Source organism: Seriola aureovittata, chromosome 7 (genome assembly GCF_021018895.1).
Source record: "Seriola aureovittata isolate HTS-2021-v1 ecotype China chromosome 7, ASM2101889v1, whole genome shotgun sequence".
NCBI classification, from domain to species: domain Eukaryota; kingdom Metazoa; phylum Chordata; class Actinopteri; order Carangiformes; family Carangidae; genus Seriola; species Seriola aureovittata.
Genome location: NC_079370.1, coordinates 8,237,240 through 8,256,833, shown reverse-complemented (window position 1 = coordinate 8,256,833; position 19,594 = coordinate 8,237,240). Strand labels below are relative to the sequence as shown.

Here is a 19,594-nt window from a genome sequence, read left to right as displayed (position 1 = left end):
TTCATATTGGTTCCGTCATGATTCTGTCTCATCTTTAAAAATATCCACGTTGTTTAACGAGAAGAAGAGATGGGAAGGATAATAAAAAATTATAGAACGAATATGTGCATTAAAACACACAAAGCACTTTGTGAGATGCACGTAAAATTACGTAAAAATTAAAATTACAGCAAGTACAAACCCAACAGTGCTACAACTGTCTCCTTATGTCGTTCCAATTAAATATATACGATTAATATGTATATTTGACAAAGGATATGATTAACCGAATCGCGGATTCCACTCGGGCAAACTAAAGTGGAGCGCCGGGGAACTGTTGCCATGAGAACGCAAACAGCGCTAACTTTTTGTCAACAACAGCACCAATATTTCTCCAACTGAAGCCCATACCTGGAAGCTTCTGATTTTAGTCAACAGCTTTATCATTATTATTTAATGGTAAAACACAATGCTTCCACCGACCGAATCTCTCCTGAAATACAACACTCCAGTTTTGGTCAGCAAAAGCACAGACAGGAAATCACCAAAGGTGAGTTTGCCAGCAACGCCAGCCAAGTTTAGTGAACGTTACCTGGGTACCGTCGGATGGAGGATTGAAGTAGTTCCAGGCAGAGGCGTAGAAAAACAGATAATGGGTACAAATGAGGAAAGAATATATTATTTACAAGCTAGATGTATGCTGATGTGTGCCATGTATGCCAGGAAAGAACAGCTTGACATGTGTATCTTTATTTTTTTATTTTTTTTATTTTTTTTTATCGCTGTCGTGTGTGTGTGTTTTTCAAATATATACAGTCCTGCGCAAAAGGTTTAGGCACTGGTGAAAAAATGCTGTGTGCAATCACAGTTTTTCAAGATACTTAGCAGGCAGGTAACTTGCCAGAGTTCTTCTGTTGATTTAGACTGTCTCAGTATCTTCTGTCTCATCATGTAATCCCAGACTGACTTTAGAGATCAAGGGTCTGTGAGGGCCAGATCATCTAGTTCTTCATGACTCTTTTTGGGGTCTTGCTGCACAATGGTCACAACTGGTAGACATGAGTCCCAGGCAGGTTTTACTTCAATTTAAGGGGTGGCAAGCCAGAAAGGTTGTATTCATTTGTATTATTAACACCTGCCTGAAAATTTTTAATGTTAGACCTGAATCAATGATATTCATTAAATGAAATATATTCATTTAGAAAACCTTCCCCTTGGTGTTTTACAGCACCAAATATCAAAGTGTAAAATGTAAACTCTTGAAATGCTTATACAAAAACAATGGCAGCTCTAAAAAGAAAAAAAAACTAACACTTTGACTGCAAATGGTTCAAGCATTGAAATTGCAGCTAATTAAAGGTATCAGCTATTTTAGAAGTATAAAATTAGGATAGGTTACATAAAGTACACACCATGTCTCACATTAAACACTTCACTACAGGGGCGCCCTTTGAGAGTGAGCCCTCAGCAGCCTGTTGACTCAGGCCCTGTTCCACCACCTCCTAAACCCAAATCCGCCTCCACTGAGGCCACCAAGCAGGAAAATGAGGAGGTCCTGAATGCCATCCTTCCACCCAGGTATAGTTTCCCACATCAACAGTATATTGCTCAGCAGGTTTAACCCACTTTGTCATCTATCTCAATTTCTGCTGTTGCAGAGAATGGACGGAGGGGAACCAACTGTGGGTGCAGCAAGTGTCCAGTGCACCTTGTACAAGAACAGATGTTGTTCATCTTGAGGAACTCTTAGACATGAAGCTGCAGCAAAGACAGGCCAGAGAAACAGGAATCTGTCCTGTCCGCAGGGAGCTCTATTCCCAGTGCTTTGGTAAAGAGGAGTCTGAGATGCTGGTGATCACTGAGGTCACTGTAGCTACAATAATGGAAGAGACATAAATAGCTAAATAGCATGGATTATAGCTAGTGTTGAGATGCCAATGTCTAGATTTTTTTCTTTGTTAGGCACATTTTCACCCACGACAACAGAAACTCAACTCTTATCCTCTTTCTCTATTACTTGAAGATGAGCTGATCCGACAGGTGACCATTAACTGTGCTGAGAGGGGTCTGTTGCTGTTGCGGGTTAGAGACGAGATTCAAATGACTATTGCTGCCTACCAGACACTGTATGAAAGCAGCGTGGCGTTTGGCATGAGGAAGGCGCTGCAGGCTGAGCTGGGAAAGGCTGACATGGAAGAAAGAGTAAGGGCATTGAGTTTTTTATGTTATTTGTTATGGATTACAAATACAGAGGAACGATAACCTGAAAAGCCAACACTGACATTTATAGTTAATTGAGAGATTTAATTTGCCAGTCCTTTAAAACTATGGGAGTACAAGTGTACAGTTGTTTTTCAGTTGGGTGTCCAGCAGAGAGCACCATTTCTCTATTAGAGTAAAGTAAGGATGGTGGCAGTACACTTTGCACAATTGATCCTTCCTTGTGTCTAACTAATTTACAAGTGTTTTATTACATATCTAGATTTCTGATCTGGAGACTGAGAAACAAGCCCTGAAGGACCAACTGAACGAACAGAAAGCTAAATGCGATGCAATTGAAAAGAGAGAAAATGAAAGGCGACAGCTGGAGGAAAAGAAGCACGCAGAGGAGGTACAGGCCCTTAAGAAAAGCTATCAGCAACTCAAGGTGAGGTTTCATAGTTATATGCGTAAGAAAAATGTCCTCTTAAGATCAAGCATCAATAGTAACTGTGTCTGTCCCAAGATTTGTATGAGCGTATTTGTCTTTCTTTTCAGACCCAACTGGAAGGAATCATTGCACCAAAGAAATAAGTGGAACAAGCAAAAACTGAGTTGCCATTTCCAAGTACAAAATGTTACTTTGTCCTTCGTTTGTCAATGAAATCAATTCATGTAAACTTCACTGTGTGTAATTAGCAAATATTTAATTTTTCTTTAACAGTGTGACATGACAAGTACAATTCAAACAATTAATGTACATTTCTCTTGAACGTCAAGAGAGCATTACATTAGTAAATGTTGAATGAAATGTCACAAAAAAAGAAAGGGGCTGAAGGGAAAAGAAAGTTGAAAAGGCAAGATAGTCACTTTCCTGAGGGACAGTTAAGGTCACGATAAGGCATCAAGTGGCCACTTAACAAGGACCATTTAACACTCAGTTAGCATTCCACCTTTTATCAACTCTGCATTTTCAATAAAAACATGGCTTTTTTGGCCAATTTAAACAAAGATTTATTACATGTGTTGTGTTTTATAACGAGAGTCTACTGCTTTGATCTTTTGGCCTTTTGGCCCTCTGTGGCTGATGCTGGGGCCTTTCTGTTCTTGTTCTTGTTTTTCACATTGTGTGTTTCGTAATAGCGCACGCCAACTTTCTTCGTCCTGTTAGCACGATCCATTGCTCTTCTCTGTAGAGACAAACAAAGAGAAACAGAGGGGGAGAAAACAATGAATTTTTCTGCTGCAAAACACCAGGGCTTTGATCTTCATTTATGTTACATCAGTAAAAAGGATTAGACATTCATATAATGTATCTACTACTAAGACTGGCCTGTTTGACATCAGAGAGAACAAACATTGCATACCTGTTTAGAGGTCAATCTGTGCGGCTTGGTGGAGTCATCGTCCTCCTCGGCTTTCCTCTTCTTGCTCCTCTGGTTTGCAGCTGAATTCAAACAAAGATTAACAAAGTTGATGCTTGTGTCTCTTACCAAATCTGATACATCTTCTAAAATAATTTCTGCATTCAGCACCAAATAAAGTCATGATGAACATGTTGATGACTACCTTTCTTTTGTGCTTGCTCAGCTGCTGCCGCTTGTTTAGTCTTGATGTCTGTGAACGCTTTGTCAGACAGTGCCTTAGGTATCCTGTCCAAAGAGAAGAATAAAGTAAATCAATACCCAACAAGGCAAAAAGGTCACTCTTGTTAGGAGCTGCTGAAATGAACAGTAATTAAAATAATCTCACTGTAGCTATACAACTGTCATTTGACTGCAAAAGTTATAGAAACAGGACACTTATCAGAAAGTCAAACTGATCACTGCTAGTTCTCAGGAGATACAAGGCTGGTTAGCATGGACCTTCATTTTACTTCACTGGATAAAAGACATGAGGGCAAAGAAAATAAGTAAGTGAGGTTTGGTTGAGGGCAGACTGACCGGATCGCAGAAAAGCGTTTGGATTTGGCCCGGTCCAGGAACTGCTTGTATTTAGTGATCTTCTCATCCAGCTCACGGATTACCTCGCGTGAACTCTTGTTGCTGTTTTCTGCTTTGCCAGTCTGAACCGTAGTGGGTTCGGAGTCCTCAGTTCCTCCATCAGCTGGCCCAACACTGGTCCTGTCTTCCTCTCCATCCTCTTCTTCCTCACTATCTTTCTCGTCATCAGAGCCGGAGAAGTCAGACATGTCCAGGTCAGGCATCTCCACGGGAACCAAGTCTTCCTCGCTGAACTCAGGTGCCACATTAATCTTGCCAAAGTTCTGTCGCACATTAGCCAGAATCTTCTGGACTTGCTCTTTCTGTCTCTGCTGCTGCTGCTGCTGCTGGTGTTCCTCATGTTCCTCTGACATGGCGCCCGGATTGTCTGGCTGTTCCTCCTGCACATTCTCAGTTACCTTTGAGGGTCCTTCAACTGGCAATAGCTCCTTGTATTAAAAAATAACAATAAAAAACTGGTTGACGCATAGGGCACAGGTTGGTGTAGAAAAAAAAGTAATTTACTGAACAAACACAGGTGGAAAATACAGTAAATTATCACCTCTTGATCCCCCTCAGGTCCAGGGGGTTTCACAAAGAAGGGGATACGTCCTCTCTGCCAATCGTTCAACACCATTTTGGAGACCGTAGAGAGATCTGGCTCACCACCCTGCACAATACCGGGAATAAGATTTAAAACTAGTGGTCCACATACACTTTGCTATTTAACTGAAAGCCGTCAAAGCCGTATTGCTGGTTAAGGTCCTGGTTAAGGACCATTCAGACCTTTAAAAGTTTCCCAGACCGAAATGCCAGCTTCTCAAGAAAGTCTTCAGCAGTGTCCCAACTAGGGATACGGTAGGTCTTCTGAATGTATTCTGGTTTGGCCCGCTCCAGTACTGCCCCAATGTGCTCCTCTGGGTTCCTGATCTTCTCCACTTGAACCTATGTTAGGAAAGGGAAGAAAAAAGCGTGCAATTGAAGATATGAACCTGCAACCTTTCAGTTACGGAGACTGCATGGCCTACATGTTAAATCTATGATCCGGAAAAAGGATCTTGAGGATCAGAATTGGAGCTGATCAAGGCATTGTTTTAACAGCTGGGCATTAGCACTATGAAGACCAATCCACTTTAAAGTCTTTGTTCATTACTCTCCAGTTACTCAGGAGCTGTCAAAAATGCCACATTAGCAGTTGGTGGATTAATTGGAAGTAACTGGAACAGTGTTTCTGCAAAGAACCACTGCTGGTAATTTTTCCAGATGCTACTGTTTTTCATTGCTATGAGGAGCAAAAGTTGTATTGGTATGGAGGCAGATACCACAAAACCTCAACAGATAACGGGAAAAAGTGATACAGAGACTTACCACTCCTTTCAAGACAATATCAGATTCACTGTCTTCTGAAGGGTACACAACACCGGGGCAGTCAATGAGGAAGATGCGCCTCATTAAAGTGATGTACTGCCACACCTAAAATGGAAAAAGACAAATGTTAAGTGAATGTTTCACACAACGTGAAATCTATTTCAACTTGTTGCTATTTACTGACATGAAAAGATGAGCCAAATACGATGAGCCAGCCAGCAAAATGTACAACAAATTTAACTTTGGGAGAAGAAAATACTATATTCACAATCTCAGTTTCTTTTCTCTCTCCTTATGAAAAAACTTAAATGACTGGTTCATCAGGTAGAAGGATTTTAAAGTAACTATTCACATAAACACAAATGCACATCCAGTCTACAAAAAATAGAGGAATGAGAGTAACAGCAGTGCTGCGGATCATGAGCTTGTTTGGCTGTCAGTAAACAGCGTCAAATGTGTGGTGAGAATCAAAGACAAGGTGGGAAATAAAAAGTGTGCTGGCCACAGGCCCATCAGATTCACTGGTTAGGTGTGCATATAAATCTCCTTTCTGTTGTGGTCCAAGTTCACAACTTTCGCAAGCATGGAAAAGTAAAATATATTTTCCCCCTTCTTTCCCCTTGACCCTTCTTTTGACATTTGGGTTTTCAGACCCTTGTTCGTTTCCAAACAGGATAAGCAGCCCAAGAGAGAGGAAATTAAGGATAAAAATGGTTGTTGTTCTTTCTCTTGGCCTTGTCTCCACTTAGATTTTCAGCTATATAGTTAAGAACACGGAGCAGACTACTTCTGTTGTTGCAGCTATCAACAATTACTGAGTTTAGAAAGGTAACATGTATCTTTTGACCTCCCGACCCCTCCCACTGAATCAAACCTCCTTTTGGCTTCATATATGATTCAAACACCAGAGAGCTTATGTACTATTGCTCTGATCATTTATTTCAGTATTCTACTGTTTTGGCATTGGAGCTACATCAGACAAATGTCCATTATGTTGTGATGGACTGCACAGTTTTTCATCTGAATGTACTGCCAGACGTCTTCAGTGTTAATATAAACCACAATGTATGCAAACCTGTAGAGCTGACATTAATAATCATTGTAGTGTGCTATACAGGACTGCCTCCTGCAGCGTGGCTGAGATGATGCATCGATGTTACCTTTGTTTCTCCAGCGAGTGGTGCCACATTGCAGACCTTCTTAGACCGCAGTGTGTTGATGACTGAGCTCTTTCCCACATTAGGGTAGCCAATGAAACCCACGCTTATCTGTTTCTTGTCTGTGTGGAGCTGTGGGAGACGAAAAATAAAGTCAGAGTGTTGTGTTTCGTAAACAACGGTCTCAGTCTGTCTTCGGTTCATGGAGGTAATTTTAGATGGGGCTCTGTTGCCATTAGCAATAAAATAAGTGGACTTGTCATTGCTCCAGAACTATGTTCGTTCAAAACACATACCAAAGAATATCTTAAAAAAGGATTTTTTTATGTAAACAAGAGAATCACGAAGGTCTAAAACCTTTTAAAAACAAGAGGTAAATTCTGAAGACTGTTTTGGAAAAGGTTTTCTGCCTTGTTATCTCCTGACTTTTTGGAGAATATGGTCCAACAGAGAGAAACTTTTACAGGGAAAGGAACACACAAGTTTTTCTGTGTCTTTCCCATAAAAGCCTCTTTAAATCACAATATTAAATCTAACGAGAACATTCCATTTGAACATCAAACCCTTTCGATTTCTTGACCTTTTAGGTCTTCCCACGCTTTCATAAACACGCTTCATTCCATAGCCACTACGCCACATTGCATGACCAGGTAGGTGCAGACAAAACCTTTTATATCAGTGAATGTAAAATTAGGTCTGGTTAGAAATGTATGTTATCATGTAGTAAATGTTTTGGAAATGTGTTTAAGGAACTATTCTTAAATTAAAAAATACTACAGGAATGTCTTTTGAGTAATCCAGTGAATAAAATATGTAAAAAAAAAAAAAAAAAAAAAAAAAAAAAAAAATCAAGCTACTTTATCCTCACATTGATGTATATATTTAATGACGTCAGTGATTCTAATGTTACCACATAGCAAGTGATAGCAAAGTTCTACCAACTGTCCTCTTCATAATTTCACACAGTCATATTTCTCAACTCTTCTGTTTATACATAAAAGAAAAAAGTTAGTGATATAAAAGTGATATAACCATGTCTTTTAATGAGGAGATGCGATGGCTCTTATCTTGCAAATTTTACAAAGTATATTAAACAAATGAATTGTGATAATAGTGAAATAGGAATAATGAATTATACTGTGTAAACCATTAGTTCATAGCTTCGATGACAATAAGAAGAAAGTACATCTTTTACAAGTGTAAACAGATACACTCAAAAACCACAGAGATGCCATAAACCAAAAACTATTGAAATGGCAGATGTGATGGTTCCACACATTGGTTTGTTATTGGATCAGGAAATGATTTAGGCTTGTGACAGATTAAACATATTTTGCCATTATGAATTGCGGACTTGTGCTTACCTTTCCAAACTGCCTGAGCAGCTGGATGAGGGAGCCTTTACCAAATGAATTGGTGAGGCTGGCATGGAAAGCCAGAGTGGGGTACTCTTGGGACAAAACAGCGACCCACCGTTTCTGGTCCAAAGTTGAGGGAAGGAAAAAAATACAATCATGTGATTTAGTACCATGAAAGACAGACCTCTCAGTCAAACAGGGGAAACAAAAGACAAATATGTTGTAAATATCTTACCGTGACCCAGGTGGGGATGAGATCACACTTGTTTAGCACAAAGATCAGATGTTTCCAGGGTTTCTCCTTCTTCAGATATGTCTCTATGCTTTTGGAGCGTGTTCCCATGGGATCACGGGCATCCAGCACTTGGATGATGACATCAGATGAGTCAATCACCTATTACAATAAAACAGTTAGAGATGAAGAATGTCCCATCAACTCTTTGGTGTACTAACTCTACATTAACATAATGCATGGTACTGAGGGAGGGAGGGAAACAATACCTTGTAAAGTTCTCCCCAGATCCTCTTGGACTGACCCTTCTTGAAGATTTCCTCACGTGCTTCCTCCCTGTTGCAAATTGAAAATTTAAAAAACAATATATTCCTACCTTACCTTTTAATGTCATATGTATTGATATAGTATCTACTGAGAGTCTTACCGGACTCCTGTATCCTCAGTCACCAGGTCTTTGTCCTTGTCTGCACTGTAGCTCAGGGCTGAGGCCTCAGCCTGCTCTACAAGGTCTTTCACATCCCCCACCATGAGACTGGGCCTTTTCCTCTGAGACTTAGGTCCAAATGTGGTCTCAAAACCCTCCGTGTCTAGAATGTGCACCTTGGAGTTCTGCAGTTGTAGAAAAAGAGAAAATGATCAGATCAAACCTGTGTTACAGCTCTGACCAGAGATATTTTATTCTGCTTGAGACAAATGTAATGTGTAATTTTTAAGTTATTTGTCATCATTTAATACAAAGTATGTGACAATACTGAGTTTGAATCTATTACAGGCGTTTTTTTATTTACTACACCTTCATTGTGCATATTTAGCAAGAATCATATATAGGGAATACAACCTTATGTAATATAGTGTTCATTAGTGTTTTTTATATTATTTGTTGATAGATGGTTGTGTGGATCTGTTCCATGAAGGTTTGGACAAACTTTCTTAAAAAGTAGACCAATACGGGACAGTACAGTACAGTAATGTTGTATTGAAACAGATGAGGCAAGAGGAGGAAAAGTTTTTGTCAGTGTTCGATGAGGTCAAAGTGATGCGGTTCCCTGAGCAGTGTCAGACAGAATCACACAAAAAATGCATACAGTCAGCAGAACACCCAAGTATGCAACAACCAAGCCAATGAAACAGCCAAGTCTGCGTTCATGCTGTGTTCCAATTATCTTAAAACACAAGCCATACGCTGTTGCAACACTGCCATGAGGGGTGGGGGACAATCAGTTCACAGCTTTGTCACAACCAATGCTGTTAAAGGCTTCAGGTTGCCTTGACTATCTGCCAACATCTTCTACAGGGCCTCCTGGGTCTTTGAAAGAAAAAAAAAAAAACATTTCCTCTACTGAACCACAAACTGGTTTAATCCACCTTCCTTTTTGGAACAAGATCATTCCACTGGTCAATCAACGGTCAGATGTCTGAATTGAGGATTCACAAGTGTTTAACTAAAACCATCAAATGTCAGGACTTGGTTGTGAGACTGTTAGCAAATAAAAATGTATTCACTAAGACAGGAGAAACAATACTGTACATATGCATGAATCCACTGACCTGACAGACTGATCACATATACTCATGATTTCAATGAACTGAGCATAACAAGAAATGAAAGAAAACAAATATACCACAACACGTACTTTTCTCTCATATTGTCAATAATTAATTAGCCATAAAAGTAACAGAAAACATTATTATCTTGTTACACTTCAAGCTATATGCCTAAGTTCAATGAGGGACTACAGTATATTTAAAACTGAAAGAGGACTGAAAGAGACCCAATGATATGTTGGAAGAGAACAAAAAGAAGTGGATGTTATTTGGAATCATGTTGGTTTTTCGGATGGAAAAGTTACAGCCTGGCAGAAGGCAACTTTTTGATGCCAAACACAGTGAAAATACACTCAAGGTCACAGTAGGGCAGTGAGAATTGAATAAAGATTAAAGGGATGACTGGTGTTCATCTCACCTCATAAAATATCTTGAAACAAGCTACTGAGGAAACAGAGGTATGATTCTCAGCGCTCGATATAAGCCAGGTAAAAATGTCAATACTTTTATAAGCCTGTGCGATAAAAATTTATAGGTGTAAATTTGGATTAACAATGTTCATCCCCTGTAGAGGGCCTTCCTAGAGCCATGAGAACCATCATAGAGACTGCACAGGACAAAAAATTATTCTTCCCTTCAAGAACAGTAAAAAGTGGTTTATACCCTTTATACTCACATGGGCTTTGACTCTATCATGCAAAAGGGACATGGGGAGTTTGCTTTGTCTCATCACCACACGATATGGATCCTTCTGTACTGCTCCCATCTCTTCCTGGAACTTCTGGAGAGACGACTGTTTGATCACTCGGGTATTTGCTGAAATACAGTCGATGGAGATGCATGTGATGTTGTGAATTCAGATATCCCATCTTTGATCATATTTATAAACCTTTGTTTTATTGATTTCACATTTTTTCCTCTGACTCACTGATGAGTTAAATCAAGGGTACTCAAACTTGTTAATTAAATTAGAATTTAAATTTATCTAACAGCAGCAACTGGCACTCACGTGTAGTACATTGCTCTCCAGATAGATTATAAAACTGCCATAATGATCAGATTTTGTTAAGGGCAGCAAGGTAAATATAAACAGGCAACAAGTGTTCAGTGTTGCCTTGTTTAAACAAACATGAAAACATATAAGCGTAATGCATTCTGAGGTGTAGTAGCCACAGACACAGACAGAGAAAACATAATATGCTGACAACTACCAAAGAAAACACTGTGAGAAGATAAACAACATATACAACAGTAAGGAGGTGCACCTACTAAACCATTTGATGTTCGGTTCAACTCTGGCTACAGTCCCTGGAGCCACTGTGGACTGGTACTGCAAAGGTTTGATGACTTTTCCACGGTTATTACTGGAAACACAGGTTCAGAGTCAGTTTGAAGATAACACTTACCGTCATATTTAACTTCCACTTAGACAATCTGCCAATCAGCAGTTCACGAAAATAATCATCAATTTATCATCAATTACCATCTCTGCTTTTGTCTGTACATATTCAGACGCTTGATAGTTGATCGGTCCCTCATGTTGTTCCCACCAGCACCTTTGACTCGATCTGAGAAATACACACACGGTTACTTTAATGTTTTTGTCTGTTAAAATAAATTCTACCTGTAGATAGGTTATATGTTTATTCTTTAGTTGAAATTATTTTAGAGAAGTATTGATTGGATTTTATGGTCATTTTTGAGTCTGTAATGTGTGGTGCTGTTTAGTTGTATTGCTTTACACTGAGAAGTGTTTCCACCATTTTGTCTCTGAAACAGTTTCTATAAATACATGACGTTATAACCTATATGAAGGTTTCATCTATTGTAGGACATTTACATTTGACTATACCAGTTACAGCTATGTGAAACTGACAACTGAGTTTATGTTCACTTTTCAAGGAGCATCGAAGCTGCTTTAGGGGACACCTTACGATCAGTTTGTAATAGCAGTTGTCTCCAGACTTTGGGAACAATTAGTCTCAACACTTTCTCTCAAAGTAGAATGCTTCAGTGTCAAATTTAAAAGGCCTAACGCTAACGCTACAGCGTGTGTTGTAGCAGTAGCTAAAGTTAACCTTTTATTTAAGACACCCCGGGTTGTGTGATTCATTTTGACACATGTCATGTATAATATTAATGACTAGTTTAACTTAACGAAGGAAAATGAGCCACACATGTATATTCCAGAGCACAGTATCGCCCGGTTAGCAAAAATTAGCATTAGCTGTAAACAAACGGTGTGGCTAATGGGGGGTTAGCTCACCAGGGTTGCTGCTGGACGATGAGGGGTTTATCGAGCTTTTCCCCTTAAAGCGAGGCTTCACCATTTTGACCGCTTAGTCGGCAAAGCCTTGTACAGAGAAAAAAAAACGGTAGACACAACTTAGAGTGTCTGAAAGTGTTGTTATCGCTGTTATTCCCTTCAGTTGGAAACTGTACACTGTACACGTGTTGGTACGGGGAAGCAGGAAGGACGTCATCGAGGAAACAACAACGACAAGAACCAATCAGAAAGCTCCTGTGACTACAACCGTGCACAGGACGTCGGTATGTTGCAATAATTGTATGTGTTTGAAATTGCTTTGGGCTCTTAACATTGATTAATTTAAAATGAAAGCATGTAAAACTCTGAGAGGTGAACTTAACATTTATCCTGAAATAATTAAAAACATTGCCTTCCGAGGTAGATTAATTAAAAAAAGAAAAAAACAGCAAATCAAGCATCTGTTACTTTGAAAAACTAGTTGCAAAAAAATTCAACAGAATCTAGACCTCAATAACAGTCTTACTCTTAACTTTATGTAAATGTTGAATTGCTATGCTCTTTTTATCCCAGAAGGGGGTGCAACACAGTTTCCATTAGGAAGCTGTCATATGCCAACATGTCCTGCTGAATATCCATGGTCTGCTATGCTTACTTCAGTCCATCATTACCTGAGGAGGCTGCTGTTTGCAATTTGAAGTGAATAATGAGGGTCACAGGAGACACGAGACTTGAAAGGAAAATAAGTTTTGCTTGATAAAAGAGGTGTGGTAGTAGAATAAATGTGTTTAGGCTAAAATAGGGTTTAAAAAAAAGCATCCACGAACAGGGCTGTGGCAGGGAGTTTTGATATACTGATGTTATGAGCGTCCCTGGTTTACCAAAAAAGTTTCAAGAAAGTTTTTTAATTGTTGAATTATATGTTTTGCCCAATATGAGGTTCTAGCTGCTGATTCGAAGCCTGTGCCACACTACAAGGTATACAATTGGTGGGGAATTACTGAATACTTTTATTTTTTGTTGTCCCAAAAGTACCAAGAACATGGCCTCAGTGTCCTCAGTGGTGGCTATGGCATTGCTTATGAAATGCAAAAATAATTAGATCAAATATACAAATTCACATTGAACAAGTATAATTATACTATTAATGTTGTTTCTCTATATTCATTTAAGTAATTTTTAAGGATTCACCCTGACTGAGAGGAAAAAAACAAAACAAAAAAAAAACAATACTCCCAGGACAATATTATACTTCTCTTACCCAGGCCAATGATTCTCATTAACGCAGAACTAACGCAAGCCTTCAGTCGGCCTATTTCACACCAGAATGTATGAAAGCCCAAATTTGTCTGGTTGTGATGATGCTGCCTTCACAGTGTGTATGATATGTTACACAAGTGTGGCCTGGTGCCAAGGTAGGCAAGTTTGTAGAGACTCCGGTCTGGAGAGGCGCCATCCAGTATTCAGTTTATACAGCAGGGAGACCAAGGAATGTTCTCTGTTCATTTTCATACACATGAAATTGGAACTGACTGCATCAGCAATCCAATGCAATAAATGATTTTTTAAATCAGAAAGTAGCATTTTTTGTTTCCTTTTTAGGCTGAAACCCATGCAGAAGAAAATCCAAGCAGAAGAAACAAAAAGAATCTGTTTAGGTTCAATCCAAACACTTCTTCCTTTTTAAAATCCACATTTACAATATAGAAATCCTCCATACAAAGCATATTTATGCAGACAGGAGAGAAACAAACATTGTTAAATCCCTATAATTTTAAGCCAACTTTATTTAAACTCAAATGGTTTAAAGTTATAGTTACAGACAGAGGTTGTTTCTCTTGCAGTTTCCTACAATTTTTACCTTTAAATGTGACCATTTTCAGTCTTATGCCTAAACACAACCTTCTCGTTTGGCCCAATTACAGCACTTAAGTGATAAGATCCATTGAGGAGTGCTGACTTAAAATACACACCCATTTCTGCATGTTGTAGTTGCCTTTTTGCATCTGATAGACCTTAGTGAATGTCTTTAGGAATAACTAAATTATCATCATTGTATGTAGTGTCTTCAAGTCCAACACAGCTTAATGAGAGTCCGTTTGAAACCCTTATTCTTCGGACTGGTTGAAACACTTTGTAGCAAAAGACTGAAATGAATATGATTTTTTTTGTTAGTCTGGGGAAATTTAGTTTCCTTCCATAAAAAGCCACCACTAGTTAACCTCCTCAATTAGAAGAGGCACTAAACACAGTTTACAGTATGTAGTCTCAGTCATTCTGTCATCAGAATGAATGCAGGGTATATTTTGTCTGTCTTCACATCCGTATTCAGCGGTTGTGCATTTTACAGCTGCTGAACCAACAGGTTGGCTGAACTTCACGTGACCTTGATTTGCATGAAAGTGTGTATTTAGGCACAATGCTGACACAACTGAGAAAACTAAATGATTGTGCAAGCATCAATCAGAATGCAACGGGACAAGGATTGACCATCCATCTACCATCTGTGACAGACTGACCACAATTTATGATTGATGCCCCTCAGCAGCAGGAAGAAAACCAGACTTATGCAAGGCTTATAAACAATTTTAAACCAATAAATCTTATGATAGGGCACATATGGTGCATAAACAAGAGGGAAAAACGAACTAATGTGTTCACCTGGAAGTAGAAAATCCAGTAATTTTAGTAACATTATATTGCACGCCTGAACAATATTCTGTACCAAGCAGGCATCAGCAGTTGCTCTGTTCTTGTTTCATATAAACATAAAAACACATAAATAGCAACCATAAATTAAACAACTACAATAAATAGCAGATTTGGGGAGCAGTTTTATATTACAACACACAATTCTGTTGTACACTATATTTTATAGACCCATATAACTGGAAAAAAAAGTTAGAACAGAGGAGCTCCATGTTCTCTGGCCTCCCATAAGGGTGCTGGAGTGAGAACACTTGACAGATGATGTGAGAATTTCCCCTGTTTGCGCTCTACTCTTTGGTCTCCTGGCTTTGGTGCATGGCAGGTATAGCTTGTTTATTTTCTGTCTAACTATTTGGAGTGCCACCTCCTGAGGTGACAGCACCCTTCACTTAGGCAGATATCCATTCAACCCATCAGTCTCAATGGTTTGTGACTGACTGCTCAGGAGTTATAAGGAGTGGGGCATCAGCACTAGAACACCTGTGTTTAATAAGGTTACAGCACAACTTTGCACAGACTGATACCTTAGTCCCTCCATGTGTTTTACAGATTTCATATATTCCGCTAAAGTGGTTCATTCCAAAATGAAATAAATGATGAGATGTCTACTGTTTGAAAAATAAAAAAATTCAAAAGGAAAAATATTTACACATTCTTTTAAAGTGATTAATGGTATAAAAAGCATCAAAAAGAGATATGTTTTAACTTCGACAAAGGCGCTAGACCTGGAAAACACCTGCTTGAACAGCATGTCATTAAAAAAACATTTTAGATTTACTGAATGATTTTCCTGACAAACACAACTTTGATCCGGTTCAGATGAAATAAAACAATTATTGCAGAAGGTTCAGTAAGAATTAGGAGAAGAGAGTAAAATACAAAAAAAAACAATAAACTGTTTTTAAAACGGGATTTGTTTAATGGAAAACAGTGAAAATCTAACAAGCTTACACCAGTAACAAATTTACAGTGGGTCGTAAAACCACAACACCCAAAAGTACAGAGTTTCATCATAAAAACAATACCATTAAGCTATTACTTCCTCACTGTTGCTCAGCGAGGCTATAATATGCTGTGGCAGGAATTATAAACATTTGCTTTAAAAACTTTTGCACCCCCACATCTCCCGTTCATTTGGTGAGAAATACCAGATGCAGAGGATTTCAGTGGGCAAAGGTACTCAAGGTTTTTGAAATCTACAATACACAGTAAGATGGGAATAAGTTAAATGGGGTTAGTGTGACAGATGCTGCTTCACAACTCAGTAGTAGTGCATTGAAGCTGCTCATAACCGTTCATGTGAATGTGTGCATTTGTGGATAATATTTCAGCCTGGCTCACTCGCTGAGTGTCTGCTTTGAGTCAAAATTGGAAGACGGGCTAGATGACGGAGCGCAGCCTCCGGTGGGCCTGACTAAACAAAAAGAGAAAAATTATCGAAGGCCTGAAAGTCGCTCCTCCTTATGGCCTCACTGGAGAGAGGGTTAGCACTAGAAAGCCTACATTTGTGCTGAGAGTGCTTCCTAGCTTAACTGGAGGGGTACTGATATGCTAAAGGCTGTTGTCAAGGCTAGTCACTGTTGTGTCATGACTCATTTGATCAAGTTCTTCTGTATTTAGACAGAATAAACTGCATTAAGGGTGTGATAATGCAGAGACACATTGCAGCCTAAGTTTAGGTGGAAAAAGACAGTGTCTCTAGCTTATCTGAGAGGCTGTACTTTGGCACAGCAATGATTTAAGCTACATGCTAACATGCTGATGCTGAGCAGGTTTGCCGCTGATGAAAATGTCATTAGTTATATAGTCATAAACCAAGGTATTGGACGAACTGAATTTTTGACTAGCTGTACGCTAGATGTAATCATTGCAATTTATTCTGAGATGGACATAAATGTCCATACCAAATTTCATGGCAATCCATCCAACAGTCATCAAAACATCTTGCTAAAACCCAAAAATGTCACCATAGTCAGGATTCATTCTGTGGTGACCATGAAAGTTTGTACAAAATGTTATGGCAATCCATCTCATAGTTGTTTAGATATTTCGGCCTGAAGCAAGACCAACACTGCCAACCGCAGAGATTAGGGGCTTTTAGCGACTAAAAATCAAATCATGGCAAACGCTATCTAGTAGATGCTATAAATTATTAAGTTGACATAAAGGTTTGATGTCAAGGCTTACCAGTATTACTTCCCAGACGTTAAATGCATACGTTTTTAAATTTAGGTAGTGAAGACATTTAGAAATATTAAGATCTTGATTACAAATTGTGGACTCTTATATCCATTACACCACTTTCTCCCATCTCAAAGTGCTGAAGAGAGCAAAGCACTTCAGGCAGGAGCTCCTGTCTTCAGATAGCATGCACACCTCATTTGTATATAGAGATACAATTGACAGTTTCAAGAGGGGATTAGACAGATTTCACATTACATAGAGGCAAGAGAAGGAATAATGTGAAGTGAGAACCATGAATCATGAAACAAATGAAAAACCAATGTTGGAAAAACCCAGCTGGAGATGAAGTGATGGAATATGATGTTTTTCACTAATGCGTAATATCCACTGTGTTTATTTTCACCAAACCTAAATCTTCCACTTATTTAGTTCACGGCTTGTCGCGACCACAAGTTTCACACCACATAAATCATAGCATAATCTGTTGGCAAGGACCTTTGGGAGGCGTTCTCAGAGCCCTCTAATGAATGGTGTTTATGAGTGCTAATCTGTGGCATGTAAACCACCATTTTTGGTTGAGATAAGCCACAATAAGGTGAAAATTTTTTTCTCAGTGTGTTTAGTGCAGGCTGTACACTCACTGAACTTGGCTCACAGGTGAGTTTCCACTTGTATAATCAGTGACCTTAAATCTGAAGTGTAATATAAATGTGAAGCCAAGATATTTACTATTTACTGATGTCACGGAGAACCTCGACATAAAAATAAGTCAGAATACATTTACAAATTTTAACATGGACATTTCTTACTCGGTGGAAATTCATGCATAATCACTTCTCAGTCATTGACACGCAACTCTGAACCACTTCTGATGTTAGTAAAGAGAAAAAAATGCCTTGGTTATCACACTGCCAGGCCTCCAGGTGAAGTTAATAACTGAACGTGGTTTATGGAAATATCTGGGTTTACAAGAAGTTGTTTGGTTACCTGAAACAATTTTTTTTTTAACTTTTGGTTAGTATTTTTCCTGATAAGATTGATATCTCTTAAGAAACATGTGGGAACTATTACAGGAAAATAGTCCTAAAAGCTCTAAATAACCACGATTTGAAGGGATTTTAATGGAACTATGTTAAGGGCTTCTATAATGGTAAACCACAGTGCATGACTGACCTAACAGAGACAGGCTTGTGTCGAACAGTTTCCATGGCAACAGAGCATCAACGAAGAGCTCTCCCACACTTGCACTAAAGAAGAGAGAAAAGAAAAGTTGAAGCCTGTCTTTCTTCCTGGTGCCTAAAACAATCTTGTCTTTTTGTTGTGGCCTGAAATGTCAAATAAAATGTACCAAGAAAGGCAGGAATGCAAGTTATCCCATGTGTTTAACGGAACAATAAAATAATTACGTTCTGATAAGAAAAATGTGTGTGTCAAGAGTTTCTCAGAAACATAATACTAATATTAAGTGAAATGCAAGATCGCTCCCCCACCCCCAATCTTGAGGTACCAAACCCATTCGGTTTCTGCCTGAGCACTTGCTCAAAGAAGCTGGCAGCAGGTCTGTCTCTAGCTCATCCAAGACAAACACACTCCTCTCGCTCCAAAGTCCAAAGATGAGCTGCCATGGAGTTCAGGCCTTTTTTTTTTCTTTTTTTTCTTTTTTTGCACCATGCCGGTGCATCTGGTCCGCAGCACCAGCTTGACCTTGCCAGTGCACGGTGTTTGTGCAAATATGGTTTGGACCGTCAGAACACTTTGAGTGTCAGTAACTGGACTGTGGTACAGCCATGATGTAAACTTAAAGGGTCAGCTAAAAATAAGCCATGCATGGCAAGTTTTAGGTGGGCCGCGAGCCATGATGCTTCTTGCCAACAATTTTCTCCACTTGAATCGAAACAGTGTTCACCGGAGGTGGGCACCACCACCCCTCTCTCCTCTCTCTGCTTGTTTTTCTGTGGCTCACCAAGACAGCTTGTCTCTAATGTTTATCTGCTGCCCTTTCAGTTAGATAGGGACAACAGAGAAGCCTATTTGGACAGAGGTCTGTGTCACCTCAAGACTATGGTTGCCACTACTGAGGTCATGCCATGAAAGGGAAATGGAGAACTACTGTTTCCCCTGAGTGCTCTGAAACACAAGTGATTACACTGACTGATCTGTCCAAGGGTCCCTGGTTGGTGTGGATCAAAGGAAGCCTGGAGACCACCTGGAACTTCCCTTGGCAGTAGACTTGGCCTGTAGAGGCATGAGGGGCTCTGGGAAAAGGAGCAGAAGTGCTGTGCCTCTAGTTCCCATCCTGATCTTCGTGAGAACACAGGCTCTTTGAGAGAGGAACCTCCTTTGCTTCCAATGTGATTTTTCTAAGCATTCAGTGTCACATTCAAATATATGAAGATGAGTGATTGGGGAGAAGAGGCTACAGTTCAAAGACAAATTTTGAGAGCTCAGCATGGAAAGCTTGGCTCCACTGATCCATAGCCTTACTCTGGCACAAGCTAAGTAGACTGGGGTTGAATGGGGTGGATTGCCATAGTTAAACAATTGACCTCTTTGGCCTGATCATCCTGTTAGGTCTTCCTGGACCCCCATGAAAGCTGGATTAATTAGTTAGG

The 19,594-nt window shown here is 39.4% G+C and overlaps 2 protein-coding genes across 2 annotated transcripts; one reads left to right on the top strand and one right to left on the bottom strand.

Annotated features, from left to right (window-relative positions):
- The first annotated feature begins 245 nt into the window (after positions 1-245).
- dnali1 (dynein, axonemal, light intermediate chain 1) lies at positions 246-2,876 on the top strand. The gene is made up of 6 exons (XM_056380972.1): positions 246-529; positions 1,421-1,557; positions 1,638-1,807; positions 2,003-2,181; positions 2,462-2,626; positions 2,737-2,876. Exons 1-6 carry the CDS (start codon positions 449-451, stop codon positions 2,770-2,772), a joined length of 768 nt encoding a protein of 255 aa, XP_056236947.1. The 5' UTR covers positions 246-448; the 3' UTR covers positions 2,773-2,876.
- On the bottom strand, positions 2,864-12,292 carry gnl2 (guanine nucleotide binding protein-like 2 (nucleolar)). The gene is made up of 16 exons (XM_056380969.1): positions 12,090-12,292; positions 11,307-11,391; positions 11,093-11,187; positions 10,500-10,639; positions 8,703-8,887; positions 8,545-8,611; positions 8,279-8,437; positions 8,050-8,163; positions 6,689-6,817; positions 5,529-5,633; positions 4,947-5,105; positions 4,723-4,830; positions 4,122-4,609; positions 3,748-3,830; positions 3,546-3,625; positions 2,864-3,368 (listed from the first exon to the last, which is right to left on the bottom strand). The coding sequence occupies exons 1-16, from the start codon at positions 12,151-12,153 to the stop codon at positions 3,225-3,227; spliced, it is 2,205 nt and encodes a 734-aa protein (XP_056236944.1). The 5' UTR covers positions 12,154-12,292; the 3' UTR covers positions 2,864-3,224.
- Positions 12,293-19,594: the final 7,302 nt, after the last annotated feature.